Source organism: Camelina sativa, chromosome 19, assembly GCF_000633955.1.
Source record: "Camelina sativa cultivar DH55 chromosome 19, Cs, whole genome shotgun sequence".
NCBI lineage: Eukaryota > Viridiplantae > Streptophyta > Magnoliopsida > Brassicales > Brassicaceae > Camelina > Camelina sativa.
This window is the reverse complement of record NC_025703.1, coordinates 17,622,111-17,635,653: the sequence shown is the minus strand read 5'-3', so window position 1 is coordinate 17,635,653 and position 13,543 is coordinate 17,622,111. Positions and strand designations below refer to the sequence as shown.

Here is a 13,543-nt window from a genome sequence, read left to right as displayed (position 1 = left end):
TCTTATCATCCTTAGAGGTCATGTTCATCAAATTTAACATTTTTTATTAAGTCATAACTCAAAAACCACTGGTACCTGTCCATAGGACGGGCATAATACTAGTATATATATATACTAGCCGAAAATAAGCAAACCCAACCAACCAAATCCGTTCATAGGTCATTTGGGCCCGGCCCAACGTTTTCCCGCCACCCTCTTCCCTCCAAAAGTCATCGTGAGTAAAAACCCCTTTTCCCTCATAACTTTCTAGAGAGAGAGATACAGAGACGAATCAAAGATGTCAGGTTGGGACGAAGGCGCAGTTTACTTCAGCGACCAGCCGCAGTTCCCGGAGGCCGCAGACGCCGCCACCGTCAGCCCCCATACCGTCTTAACCAAATTTAAGGAATTCATTCGAAATTTCGAGATCGAGCAGAACTGCTTCCCTTACAGAGAAGCTCTCATCGATAACCCTAAGAGACTTCTTGTCCACCTCGAAGATCTCCTGGCCTTCGATTCTGATCTCCCGTCTTTAATCCGATCCGCTCCTGCTGATTATCTCCCTGTGGTATGACCGCAATTCTTCTTCACCGTTTGAATTAAAGATATTAGGGTTCCTAAAAGTATGAGATTTCTTTGGGTTTAGAAAATTTTGGCTGAATCAAGCTCTGTACTGCTTATCTAGTTCTTATAGACATGTTTACAGGCCTGGGAAAAACATTTGTGTTTGAGTGTTACAGAAAGATTCATAATTTTTCAGCTTACGAGTGTCTATTTGCACATGAGAGATTTCTTAGTCAGATCTGAGAAAATTTGGGACTAATCAATCATTTATATTGCAGTTTGAGAAAGCAGCTGGTGAAGTGTTGGCTGGATTGAAAATGAGGGAAGCTAATGAGGGAGGGGAAATGGAGGAACCTTTGCCAAAGGATGTTCAGATTTTACTGACTTCAAGAGAGGATCCAGTGTCAATGCGGTTACTTGGGGTATGTCTTTGTTTTTATTAGTGTCTGATTTAAATGTTATCTGCTATGTGTTTTCTTTTAGTATGGAGATTTACTTTAGCTTTCCACAGGCCCAGTACATCTCAAAATTGGTTAAAATCTCTGGGATCAGCATTGCAGCTTCGAGAGTGAAAGCAAAGGCCACTTACGTATTTTTAGTATGTAAGAATTGTAAAAAAACAAGGGAAGTTCCATGTCGCCCGGGTCTTGGTGGGGCAATTGTTCCTCGATCATGTGATAATATTCCACAGGTACTTGTAAGATTTCTTTGATCCGTTGCTAATCTATGTTTGTAATTATCCTGAGTTATGATAAGACCAATTGGATTTTGTTTAGCCTGGGGAAGAACCTTGCCCTCTTGATCCATGGATGGTGGTTCCTGATAGGAGCCAGTATGTTGATCAGCAGACATTAAAGCTACAGGAGAATCCGGAGGTATATATCTGTTGCTTTTTTTTTTTTTATCTCTTTGGTATTATTTTTCAGTGTAAGCAGTTCTATATGAAATGCTTCTGACTTTGAAGGATGTTCCTACTGGAGAACTTCCAAGGAATATGCTTCTCTCAGTTGATCGTCATCTTGTACAAACAATTGTACCTGGAACCAGACTGACAGTAATGGGTATCTACAGCATTTTCCAAGCTTCATCATCATCTAACTCGTAAGCTTTTAGTTTATGTCAAATGAGAGTGTAGATTGTTTTCTAGTAAAGTTGCACCAATAGTAATGAACTTTTTTGTTAACCTTCTGATGTAGGCATAAAGGTGCAGTTGCAATTCGACAGCCTTACATAAGAGTTGTTGGATTGGAAGACACAAATGAAGCGAGTTCTCGTGGCCCTGCCAACTTCACTCCTGACGAAGTTAGTATTGCATCATTTGGATCTTTGTTTTTCCTTTATTCATTTGATAGCCTATGATATTGTTACGGTTTCACAATGAACTAAAAAGCCATCGTAGCTGAGCTATTCTGGTTCCTGGGCTGTCAATATTCTAGTTCATCACTAAAAACCAAATATGCCTTGAGTTGCTGTTGGCCTTATGAAATTTTCTTCTTTGTACAACTTCCAAGTGACTGTGATGGTGTTCAGCAAAACTACTTTGTGCTTTTGTGCTTTTAGTTTAGCTTAAACCATTTAGGCCTGCTTGGAGCATCGCTTTATGCAGCCTTGTTGTACAATTTCATTTATCAGTTTTGTCTTTCATACGTTAGGAGGAAGAATTCAAAAAGTTTGGTGATAGTCAAGATGTATATGCAAACATTTGCACCAAGATCGCTCCTTCTATTTTTGGTCATGAGGATGTGAAGAGAGCAGTGGCGTGTCTTCTCTTTGGAGGATCAAGGAAGGTAGGTGACTGCGATTTCAGTTTTCATTTTCTGTACACTTGGATGTATTTTTGACATATTTATATACATTTCTATCTTCAATTCAGAGCCTGCCGGATGGAGTGAAACTAAGAGGTGATATTAATGTTCTGCTTCTGGGAGACCCATCAACTGCAAAATCACAGGTTTGTATCAATGATTTAAAATAAGAGTGGTAGTGTTTTTATATTTTCTATGCCTCTCTTATTAGCCCGATATTCATCTTACATCCTTTTGTTCTAGTGTTAAATTACAGTCCTTACAAAAGTTCATTGGTATACTCAACACCTGTAGCTAACATGTTGAAACCCAATATGCTTTTTTTTTTTTTTATCTCTTTCCAGTTTCTTAAATTTGTGGAGAAGACGGCTCCAATAGCTGTTTATACATCTGGAAAGGGTTCTTCGGCTGCTGGGCTCACGGCGTCGGTGATTCGAGATAGCAGCACAGTATGTCCTATGTTCGCCAGTGTTTTTCTGCCACATTCTCTTTTTTTTCTTTCTGTTATATGAGATGTTCAAAATTAGTTTACTGTGACAGATTCTCAGTTATTTTACACAATATGTTCTCTGCAGCGAGAGTTCTATCTTGAAGGTGGTGCTATGGTTTTGGCTGATGGAGGTGTCGTGTGTATTGATGAATTTGACAAGATGAGACCGGAAGATAGGTAACCCAAATCTGAATCANAGTGTTTTTATATTTTCTATGCCTCTCTTATTAGCCCGATATTCATCTTACATCCTTTTGTTCTAGTGTTAAATTACAGTCTTACATCTTACATCTTACATCTCTTTCCAGTTTCTAAAATTTGTGGAGAAGACGGCTCCAATAGCTGTTTATACATCTGGAAAAGGATCTTCGGCTGCTGGGCTCACGGCGTCGGTGATTCGAGATAGCAGCACAGTATGTCCTATGTTCGCCAGTGTTTTTCTGCCCCATTCTCTTTTTTTCTGTTATATGAGATGTTCAAAATTAGTTTACAACAGATTCTCAGTTATTTTACACAATATTTTCTCTGCAGCGAGAGTTCTATCTTGAAGGTGGTGCTATGGTTTTGGCTGATGGAGGTGTCGTGTGTATTGATGAATTTGACAAGATGAGACCGGAAGATAGGTAACTCAAATCTGAATCATAGTGTTGATGAATCCAATTCTTCTTGATGAGTTGAATGATGGAATGTTTTGTTTATATTTTTTCTAGGGTTGCTATACATGAAGCAATGGAGCAGCAGACAATCTCCATTGCAAAAGCTGGAATAACAACTGTCCTTAACTCTAGAACCTCGGTGCTTGCTGCTGCTAACCCGCCATCTGGTCGATATGATGACCTTAAGGTTTGAAATCTGATATTCTTTGTCAACATGATGTTTTCCTGATTCTTGTTTGCAATATTCTTAGGGGACGGTTTTTTTGGGTTTGCAGACTGCACAGGACAATATTGATTTGCAAACAACAATTCTTTCTAGATTTGATCTTATCTTCATTGTCAAGGACATCAGGAAATATTCCCAAGACAGGGTAAGCAAGCAAAGAAACACTTCTTTCAGAAATTTAATGTAGTACAGAGAGAAACAGAGATTAACCACGTAGATCACTGTGAGTGGGAAAGTTTGCTTCGTTACATGATTAATGTTGGAATTATCATTTGACAGGAAATAGCCAGCCATATTATAAGGGTTCATGCATCTGCGGAAAATTTTTCCGGTGAAAACACAGATGCTAAAGAAGATAACTGGCTCAAAAGGTATGATTTCATTCGTCAAGACAACTTGTTCTTGCATATTTCTATTCGAAACTATGACTTTAAGATTTAATGGTCTTGTCACATTAGGTATATACAATACTGTCGGGCAAGGTGCCATCCCCGTCTCTCAAAAGCCGCTGCTGAGATTCTGCAGCAGAAATATGTCACGATCAGAATGGTAATTGTCATCACATTAGAACATTTGACAATAAGATGATAAAAAGAAATAAAAAAAAGTTGGTCTCTCAATATAATTTTTTCCGTTAAACAGGATATGAAGAGACGTGCACATGAAACAGGAGAGGCTGCTCCGATACCTATCACAGTGAGACAACTCGAAGCTATTATCAGACTGAGTGAGTCACTTGCAAAAATGAGACTGTAAGTAATCTTATGAACATAGATATTCCTGAAACTTGATGGGATGTGCCGTGCATTGACATTTTTAAATATGTCAGGTCACACGAGGCCACAGAAGATGATGTAGGCAAAGCCTTTAAACTTTTTGATACCTCAACCATGGATGCAGCAAGATCAGGGATAAATCAACAGATAAACATAACAGGCGAAATGGCTAATGAGATCAAGGTTAGTTCTTGTGGGAAGAAATAATCAGTCATATGTTTAGATTTTGGTTGGAGATGTAATCACTCGATTGTTTTGGTGTGAAAAACAGCAAGCTGAAACACAGATAAAGAGAAGAATGGGGATTGGAGCTCGGTTATCAGAGAGAAGACTTATAGAAGATCTGGCTAGGATGGGAGTGAACGATTCAATGGTACCTAAGCTAACATCTTTGTTGTTTAATTTTCAGTAAACCGACTGGGGGTTTGAGTATGTGAATGTAAAAATTGCAGGTAAGGAGGGCTTTGTTAGTAATGCACCAGAGAGGTGAAGTTGAGTACCAGCGAGAGAGACGTTCCATTGTCCGCAAAGCTTGATCGTCTAAGGCACACAATCTCAGGATAATTCAACGATAACAAAACCAAAAAAAATATATTTAGTATTATTAAGTTAATTTTGTAGGCTAAAAATACCTATAAAAAAAAGCTTAACGATGTCATGTGTATTTGATGAAGATTCTTTCTTGGTTAATTTTTTATGCTTTTCCAGACAAATTTCTTCTCCAATTTCCAGCAATGGTCGGAATTTCGCAATGTAATCTATTGTAGGGAAGACTAGTTGATGATTATACTATAATCATTATAGGATTCAGTCTTGGGCATTCGGGTTCGGGTCGGGTATTTTGAATTTTTTGGTATTTCGATAAAGGGGTCCTAAACCTATTCGGATATTTTTAGTATTTGGATCGGATTTTGGATAAACACCCATCGGATTTGGATTGGGTTTGGGTTTTATCCAATACCCGAAATAAACTTAAGATTTGGGTTCGTTTTTGATTATTTACATCTTAAACTTAACAAAATACTCGAATTCAATCCGAATTTCAAATATATCCAAATTCAAATCTCTCAAACTCTAATATTGAAGATGAAGAAAAGGTATGACAAACATGTTTTTGTTGAAAATGTTCTATTTGTTTTACATTTATTCTTCTTTGTGTTTTTTAATATGTAAAAACAATATTTTTAGTATCTCGAATTCATGAGTACAGAATAAAAAAATGCAATTAAGCCTCTACAAAATAAGTAAAATCTCTCCTATCTAAATTCTTTTTAAAAAAATGAAAAGTGTACATAGTAATATATAAATACATGATGTTTTAGAATTAGTCAAATATATTAAAGTGGCAAAATGGTTTGAATGCACCATTAAATACTTTAGGTTATATGTTTGAATTTCACTAGTAACTATTTTGCACTATATTTACATATGTTCGCGTTAATTCGGGTACCGTTCCGATATCGGATAATATCTGACTGGGTTCGGGTACCCAATTTTAATAAATCCTAGACCCATTCAGGTATTTTATAATTTCGGACACGGATTCGGATCGGGTTTTTTGGATCGGGTTCGGATCAGATTTTCGAGTTCGGATACTTTGCCCAGGCCTAATAGGATTGTCGCATTATTCCCATATTGCTTTCTCATATTTCCTAAACAACTTTTTTGTCGCTTAATATATCACCATAAAAAGTTTAGACAGGTATGAGAAGTGTGGAAATACAGGAACAAGTTGGTCTTTGAAAGGAAACAAGGTGATGTAAGGGGTTGGTGATGAAGGCGTATCAAAACGCTCGGCTATGGAGAGAAGCTCAACAAGCTGTTACAACATTTGTCTCTTTATGGGACAGAAAGCAAAACATAATGGAGGTTAATTGGACCAAACCACCATCGGGAGTGGTAAAATGTAATGTGACTGTAGTAATGGTTTGGGCTGTAGTCTTTTTTTTTTTTTTGGTTGTTTAGTTTGTAAGTATACATCAACACATGCCCACACATGCAAACAATATAAATGTCTTGTTAATTACATGAATTATTGACATCACATAAGAACATGGATAAACAAACATAGGTTATCTGTACAACACCATAAACATTCAACATCGGTGTTTTGTTGACCGGAATTTAGCGTTGACCAGTGTTGACCAGAAAATTATTCAAAAAAGTATTTTTCTTTTTCTTTTTGCCTATTCTTTTTTCCTAGAAATAATATTTTTATTTTTATGTATTTCTAATAAATAATAAAATAAGAAATGATTTGTGTAATCTTACAAAAAGAAATATAACAACAACAAAAAATTACGACAAAAAATACAAGAAAATTATATACCAAACAAAATATTTATATTGTTTGTATGTGTGACCATGTGTTGACATATACTTAATGTAGCTGACAATCATTTTTCCTTATATCAAGAGTCAAAAAGTTTTTGTAGGAAATTAAATTAAACGAAAAGTTTGTGTAGTTTCTAAAAAATTAAACCTTTTATGGTATATATTAAGAGCCAAACAATTCGTGTAGGAAAAGTAAAAAACAACACAGTCTTTTTTTATAAATTAATATTGTTGCCACTATAGCATTTTAATAATTTATAGTGATATTAAGTTATCTATAAATTAAATGTTTTATTTTCTAGTGTATATTTTAATTTATATATATATATATTTTAAATGATTAAATTCTTCAAAAATTATGAATTAAAAAATTTTAGCAAAATAAGATTAGATTTTCGGATGTTACAAATTTTATGGTTTTAGAACTTAATTTGTAATATGTAGAATATAAACTACAAAAACTATAAACAAAATTTACTTATACATATGAAACTCATAAATTCAAATTTATGAATAATAATATCAATTATCGTATTTTAATCTATATATATAGATATGTATATAAATATCAAAATGAAAATGATGCATATCTAGAAATTGAAAGTTTTTTTTATTAAAATTATTTATTTTTATGACATATTATAGAATATTTTATATCATTGTAGTTTAAAAATACAACATAACAATTGTTTTGTAGATATGAGCTCTAGGAAAAAAAATCAAAATTTTAAAGAATATATTATTATATCAGTATATATATATATATATATTTACTTGATTATAAATTTATGATATTATTAAGACCATATTTTACATGATAGTTCAAAAAATATTATTTAATTACTTCTCGAATTTTGTTAGTTTTTACACTGACCCGACTCAGAACCAGCAAAATTTATTAATTTATTAATTATAGAATATTAATTTATAGAAATTTATTGTAGGTACATTTGGGAATAATGTGCAACTCGATGATTATATATAACTAGATAATGACCCGCTCGATGTGCAGGTTTAAAGTTTGTAAATAAAATTAAATTTAACAAAAATATATTAAAATTGTTGTATGTTATTTATAAGTTTTGTTTTTGCTATAATATACTGATTTATATCTATTTACAAATCTTTTATATATGTTACCATTAAAATCGTATATTTTACACTAATTTATTGTATGTTACAAATATATTCTATACCACCGCCTAGAAAATGTATGTATGAACACATTACGCAACTATTATATGTCTTTTTTACTTTCACTTTTGCATAGTTTTTTGAATTGCTAAAATTATTGACTCAAAAAATATTTCAAATAAAAATATTACATAGTAAACTAATCAATGATATATCATCACAATAGTGTATGATCAATCATGGAGAGAACCTCGGCTCTGACCTTCTCCCTTATATAAAGAACCTTTCGTCCGACCTCCTTCACCTTCCTCCCTTGGAGAGATAACCTTGCGTCCAACCTCCTCCACCAACCTTGGCTCCACCTTCCTCACTTGGGGGAGACAACCTCGGTTCTACCCTCCTCATGTGTGGAGAGAACATGTTCACATCTTTTAGCTATTTCAAAATGGCTTCCTCCGACAATTAATAAAACTAAAGACCATTTTCTAACGTCACAAAATATTTTGATAGTAACTAATATTAAGTTTTCCAATGTATTCGTGGAAGTGTATTTGACACACCATGATGTAGCCTTTGTTTCTGGAACGCCTTGACTGCCACCTTGCTTAGTGAGCCCCATTTCCACCCCTAGTCCATGGACCCACCTTCCTCAGTAGGCCACAGGTCTACTCTTGGCCCACCCATATCTGACGACCAGTTTATTACGTCCGGGAGGCTACAAAATGATCTTTTCCTGTGTTTTGCTCTCATTCGCACAGTTCCGACAATCACTTCCTGAAAGCTCACCCATTCTGAAACTACTTCACCTCAAGCACGCTTAACTCTGGAGTTCTCTAAAGACCCTTAATCGAAAAGTTAATGGCACTTTGATGACATATGTGATCAAATCATTTTTTTTGAACATATCCGCAAACCAGGGTGTCACAGTCTCCGAACTCCTATGGATCTATCAACAACAATTTATGTTTTTCCAATCCATCTATCTATCTATCTATGTTTGTTGTAAGCTTTTCTTTGATTAGCCTATTTTATCTAACCATTAGGTTGATGAACTTCTACTTCTACTACTTATCTCTTTTTGGGATTTAATGAATGGTAACAATTTTTTTTTGCAAAAAAAGGGTCTATGACCAACCAATCAAAGAAATTAGAAGAAAATTAATTTGATATAAATAAAGATATAATAGAAAATTATAAGCACGATAATATATGAATCCCAAATAATTCACATGTGAAAAGATAAATTAAATAAAACAATCTAAAAATATTTCATTAAATATTAAAATACAATATTAGAAAAAGAAGACGCATATATTAATCTTTTTTTGTCAACATATTAATCTTACCTATTAACGATCATAAATTGCATATCAAATTAGTAACTCATCATATCGTGACACGTGTCAGTTTTAAAGATCAGAAACCACAGTTTTCAAGCTTCGTACAACGATGCCTAAGATAATTGTAATCTTATTATATTAAAAAAAACTTTGTTAATCCTGAAAGGAAAAAGATTGTAAATACACCTCTCTATATAAGCAAATAGATGATGATAAATTTTTTACCAAACAAAATAATTTCGACTAGCTTTGTTTTTCTTGGTAAAAATTTATTCTTTGTTTTTTTATTAAGCTTTTGTTTGACACATCATCGTTCTTGAACAAGTCTCGAAGACAATTTGTTTGTTGTCTAATGAAAACAACTATAAAAAATATTCCTAGATATTACCACGTTTTTTCGTCGTCGTTCCTTTGAATTTTATTCCGTTTCTCAATTTTATAATGTATACTACGCAATTTTTGACTTTGAAGTGTTAACATAGTTTTTTTTGCATAATAACTAAGGTTTTTGGAATTAACAAATTTCTCGCGGTATTATTATTATTTCTATTAATTTGTAGGACAGTTAGCATAAAAACTGATGAATACACAAATCCAAGATAACAACAAAGATTATATAACACTAGATCAACTAAAAAGAAAACATTCTTATCGTCGAACGATAGTACATCTTATTTTAAAAACATTTTTAAAAAAAATTAAAAAAACAATAGGCTCATTAGAATAAATATTCTCATAAAATAGAAAAGAGATTAAGTAAAATATACAGAAATTTATTAATTCTAAAAAATATAAATACTCATTTTTATATAAACATAGATTGTCTCATATTATTCATCTAACAAAATAATTTATTCAAAAATATTGGTTTCAACTTTGTTCTATTGGTCAAATTTTTTTAATGGGAAGACAAATTTTCCTTATTTTTTAAACCAAAATATACTCCTAATATCTACTTTTTTTTACAGTTTGGAATAGGTAAGATTAATATGTTAACAAAAAAAAATGGAAGATTAATATCTGCATTTTCTTTTTCTTATACTGTATTTTAAAATTTTATTATAGAAGTTTTAGATTGTTTTATTTAATTATATTTCCATCTTTGAATTATTTGAGATTCATATATTACCGTTGATAACTCTCTAATTTACATGTTTTTAGCATCTTTTTTTGTCCATATTTTGCATTGTTCATAACCTTAACTAAGCATTTTTAGGTCATTAACTGTAGGACTTCACTTTTAGACTATTTAGGGTATCACATTTTTGCATTTGCATGTTTTGGATGAAAACAGGTGCTAAAGATCCTAAAATGGGGAAAAACAAGGACAAACTCGAACATGTACCCGAAGGAGCCATCGAGCTGGAAGAAAAAGTCCGAACCCCAACATGATCGAGGAGGATCCAAGAGCATGAAGAACAACCTGAAGATCCACCTGAGGAGTAACCCGACTTCATCCTCGTGTACCCCATCGAGTAGACCATCGGGCAGGTATGGGAAGCTAGGTCAAAAGGGTTTCCATATATAAACCCCCTCCTCTCCTAGCTCGAAAACGAGCACGCCGCAGACCCTCAAACCAGAGAGCGAGAGCTTCTGTGAGAGAACTGAGCGACTCAAACACTTTTCCTTTTGGTTTTACATTTTCTTTCATAGTTTTTATCGTTTTTCTTAGATTTCTATCTTGTACTCTTTCTACTTTACTCTACCGTTTAATATAATGCAATTTTCATTCTTATTCGTTGTTATGTTTCTTGTTATTATGTCCGAGTAGTGTAGTAAAGTTTCTAGGGATGGGATAGATGATTTTGTGTTCTTGATCGGTTAGGATGCCTTAGTTTGATTGTAAATGTTTGATAGATTTCCTTCTAGGTTGGTGTTCTTAATGCTGTCAACAGACCGAGAGGTTGAGATTAGATCTAGGGTGTTTTACCACCGAGAGGTGTAGATGAGATGCTTGAATCAACCAATGCTAGAGGTTCACTCGCTCTGAGTAAGAGATTAGATGAGTTAGGGTTTACTGACAATAATGAATCGATCTTAATGCCTGCTTGGTCATGTTTCTCCAACGAGAGTTGGGTAGGGAAGTGATCAAGGTTGATTGTTGCTAGTGCGAGAGTGTGGTGACAAAGTTTTAGAGATTCATTGTCTAGGAAATAATTGCTTGAGGCATGTAAGGCATCTGTACTGGTCAAGAATACTTAGGATTCAATTACCCCATCTTTAGAAGCTTTCGTAATTTAATTGTTTGCATTTTCTTTCATTACTCGACCACTTACCCGATCAAGTACACGATAACCTGTATCGAGTAATACCTCAAGCTGTTCATATCCTAATTGCTTACTCGATCACCCCACACGATCCTGTACTCGATTGCTTGCATCGAGTGCTTAGGTCGTGTGGTTTCTTTGTTTATACTCTTGTCTTTCATTTATTCTAGGACTGTTAGATTAAAACCCTATCTGCTTGGCTTGACATGTAACGTTCTGATCATATCCTTCCTGCTAGCAATAGACAACCATTTGGATTGATAACCCTTTATACTACAACTTCATAGGTAATTGATACCCTGGGTGAAAACTTGTCTATCAATTTGGCGCTGTTGCCATTTGGTTGATTTCATTTTGCTACGTTTAGGATTTCAGCACTTGCTAGATCAAGTTCTTTTTGTTTATATTGGTTCGGAATCTAACTTGTTTGCTTTCGCTCTTGTTTGTTTTGAATCTCAGGTAGAACCCGAGCACCCACCCGACCCGTCACTCGATCACCTGGATCGAGTTGACCCTCGTGTACACACTCGGACACTTACCTGTGCATGCAAACACGATCCAGAGGTAGCCATAACCTGAGTCCATTCAACGACAACATCGACAGACCAAGGCTACTCAAACAACAACAAGTTCAACCAGAACCAGCAATCATTGAGGAGACGATGAATAATCAGAACGGTCCACCAGCTCCTCAAGCAAGGACCAATATAGGACCAGGAGATGCTCCATCTACTCATACTCAAAGGAATGGCATTGTGCTACCAGCTGTGCAGAACAACAATTTTGAGATCAAGAGTAGTCTCATCCATATGATACAGAGTAATAAGTTTCATGGTTTGCCAATGGAGGACCCATTGGATCCTCTGGATGAATTTGATAGGCTCTGTAGCCTCACTAAGATCAATGGAGTTAGTGAAGATAGATTCAAACTCAGGCTTTTCCCATTCTCTTTGGGAGATAAAGCACACATCTGGGAGAAATCACTCCCCAAGGAGTCCATCACCACTTGGGAAGCGTGCAAGAAGGCATTCCTGGCCATATTCTTCTCCAAATCCAGAACGACAAGGCTGAGAAATGACATTTCCGGCTTTTTTCAGAAGAATAATGAAACGTTCAATGAAGCTTGTGAACGTTTCAAGGGATACACTACCCGATGTCCACATCACGGCTTCAGCAATGCTTCATTGCTGAGCACACTTTACAGAGGAGTGGTCCCTAAGATTCAGATGTTGTTGGACACCACAAGCCATGGTAACTTCCTCAACACGGATGTTGATGAAGGTTGGGACCTAGTGGAGAACTTGGCTCAATATGATGGCAATTACAATGAGGAATATGATCGCTCTGTGCGATATACAGGAGAGGAAGATGCCAAGTACAAGAGGGACATGAAAGCCCTCAATGACAAGCTTGATAAACTCCTCAACCAGCAGCAGCATGTTCATGCACTATCAGAAGAATAGCAGTTTCTACAACAAGATGGGGAGACTATACAGATAGAGGATGTTAACTACATCAACAACCAAGGAGGTTACAACAGAGGGTATAACAACTACAAGCCGAATCCGAATCTGTCTTATCGGAACTCGAATGTTGCAAATCCTCAGGACAAAAATTACCCATCTGCAGTTCAATGGAACCAGGTACAACAGAAGCCTTTTGTCCAGTACAACCAAGGCTATGCACCTAAGCAGCAGTACTCTGGAACCTACAACCAACAACCTGGATTCCAACAACCTCAAGGCCAGCAGAATCAATTACAAGAAGTTGAGTTACGCGGCCTAATTCAGCAAATGATTCAAAATCAGGCTTCAACATCTATGGACATCGCAAAACAATTTGCAGAGATGAGCAACAAGATCGACTCAGGATACAATGATCTGAACGCCAAGTACGAATCGCTCAACACTAAAGTTAGATACCTGGAGGGCCACCACAACAACCAACCAGCTCCAAAAATTAACCAACTCCC

General features: G+C 35.2%; 1 protein-coding gene across 2 annotated transcripts; it reads left to right on the top strand.

Moving 5' to 3' along the window:
• LOC104766608 (DNA replication licensing factor MCM5-like) lies at positions 255-5,211 on the top strand. Of its 2 annotated transcripts, none has more exons than XM_010490517.2 (18): positions 255-547; positions 822-965; positions 1,055-1,234; positions 1,320-1,418; positions 1,508-1,644; positions 1,740-1,845; positions 2,196-2,330; positions 2,417-2,494; positions 3,147-3,251; positions 3,370-3,461; positions 3,549-3,681; positions 3,770-3,865; positions 4,000-4,091; positions 4,179-4,269; positions 4,363-4,472; positions 4,550-4,679; positions 4,768-4,869; positions 4,949-5,211. In XM_010490517.2, the coding sequence occupies exons 1-18, from the start codon at positions 278-280 to the stop codon at positions 5,030-5,032; spliced, it is 2,184 nt and encodes a 727-aa protein (XP_010488819.1). In that variant the 5' UTR covers positions 255-277; the 3' UTR covers positions 5,033-5,211. The 2 variants fall into 2 exon arrangements, with proteins under 2 accessions (XP_010488819.1, XP_010488820.1); XM_010490518.2 differs by lacking the exons at positions 3,147-3,251; positions 3,370-3,461 and adding exons at positions 2,693-2,797; positions 2,924-3,015.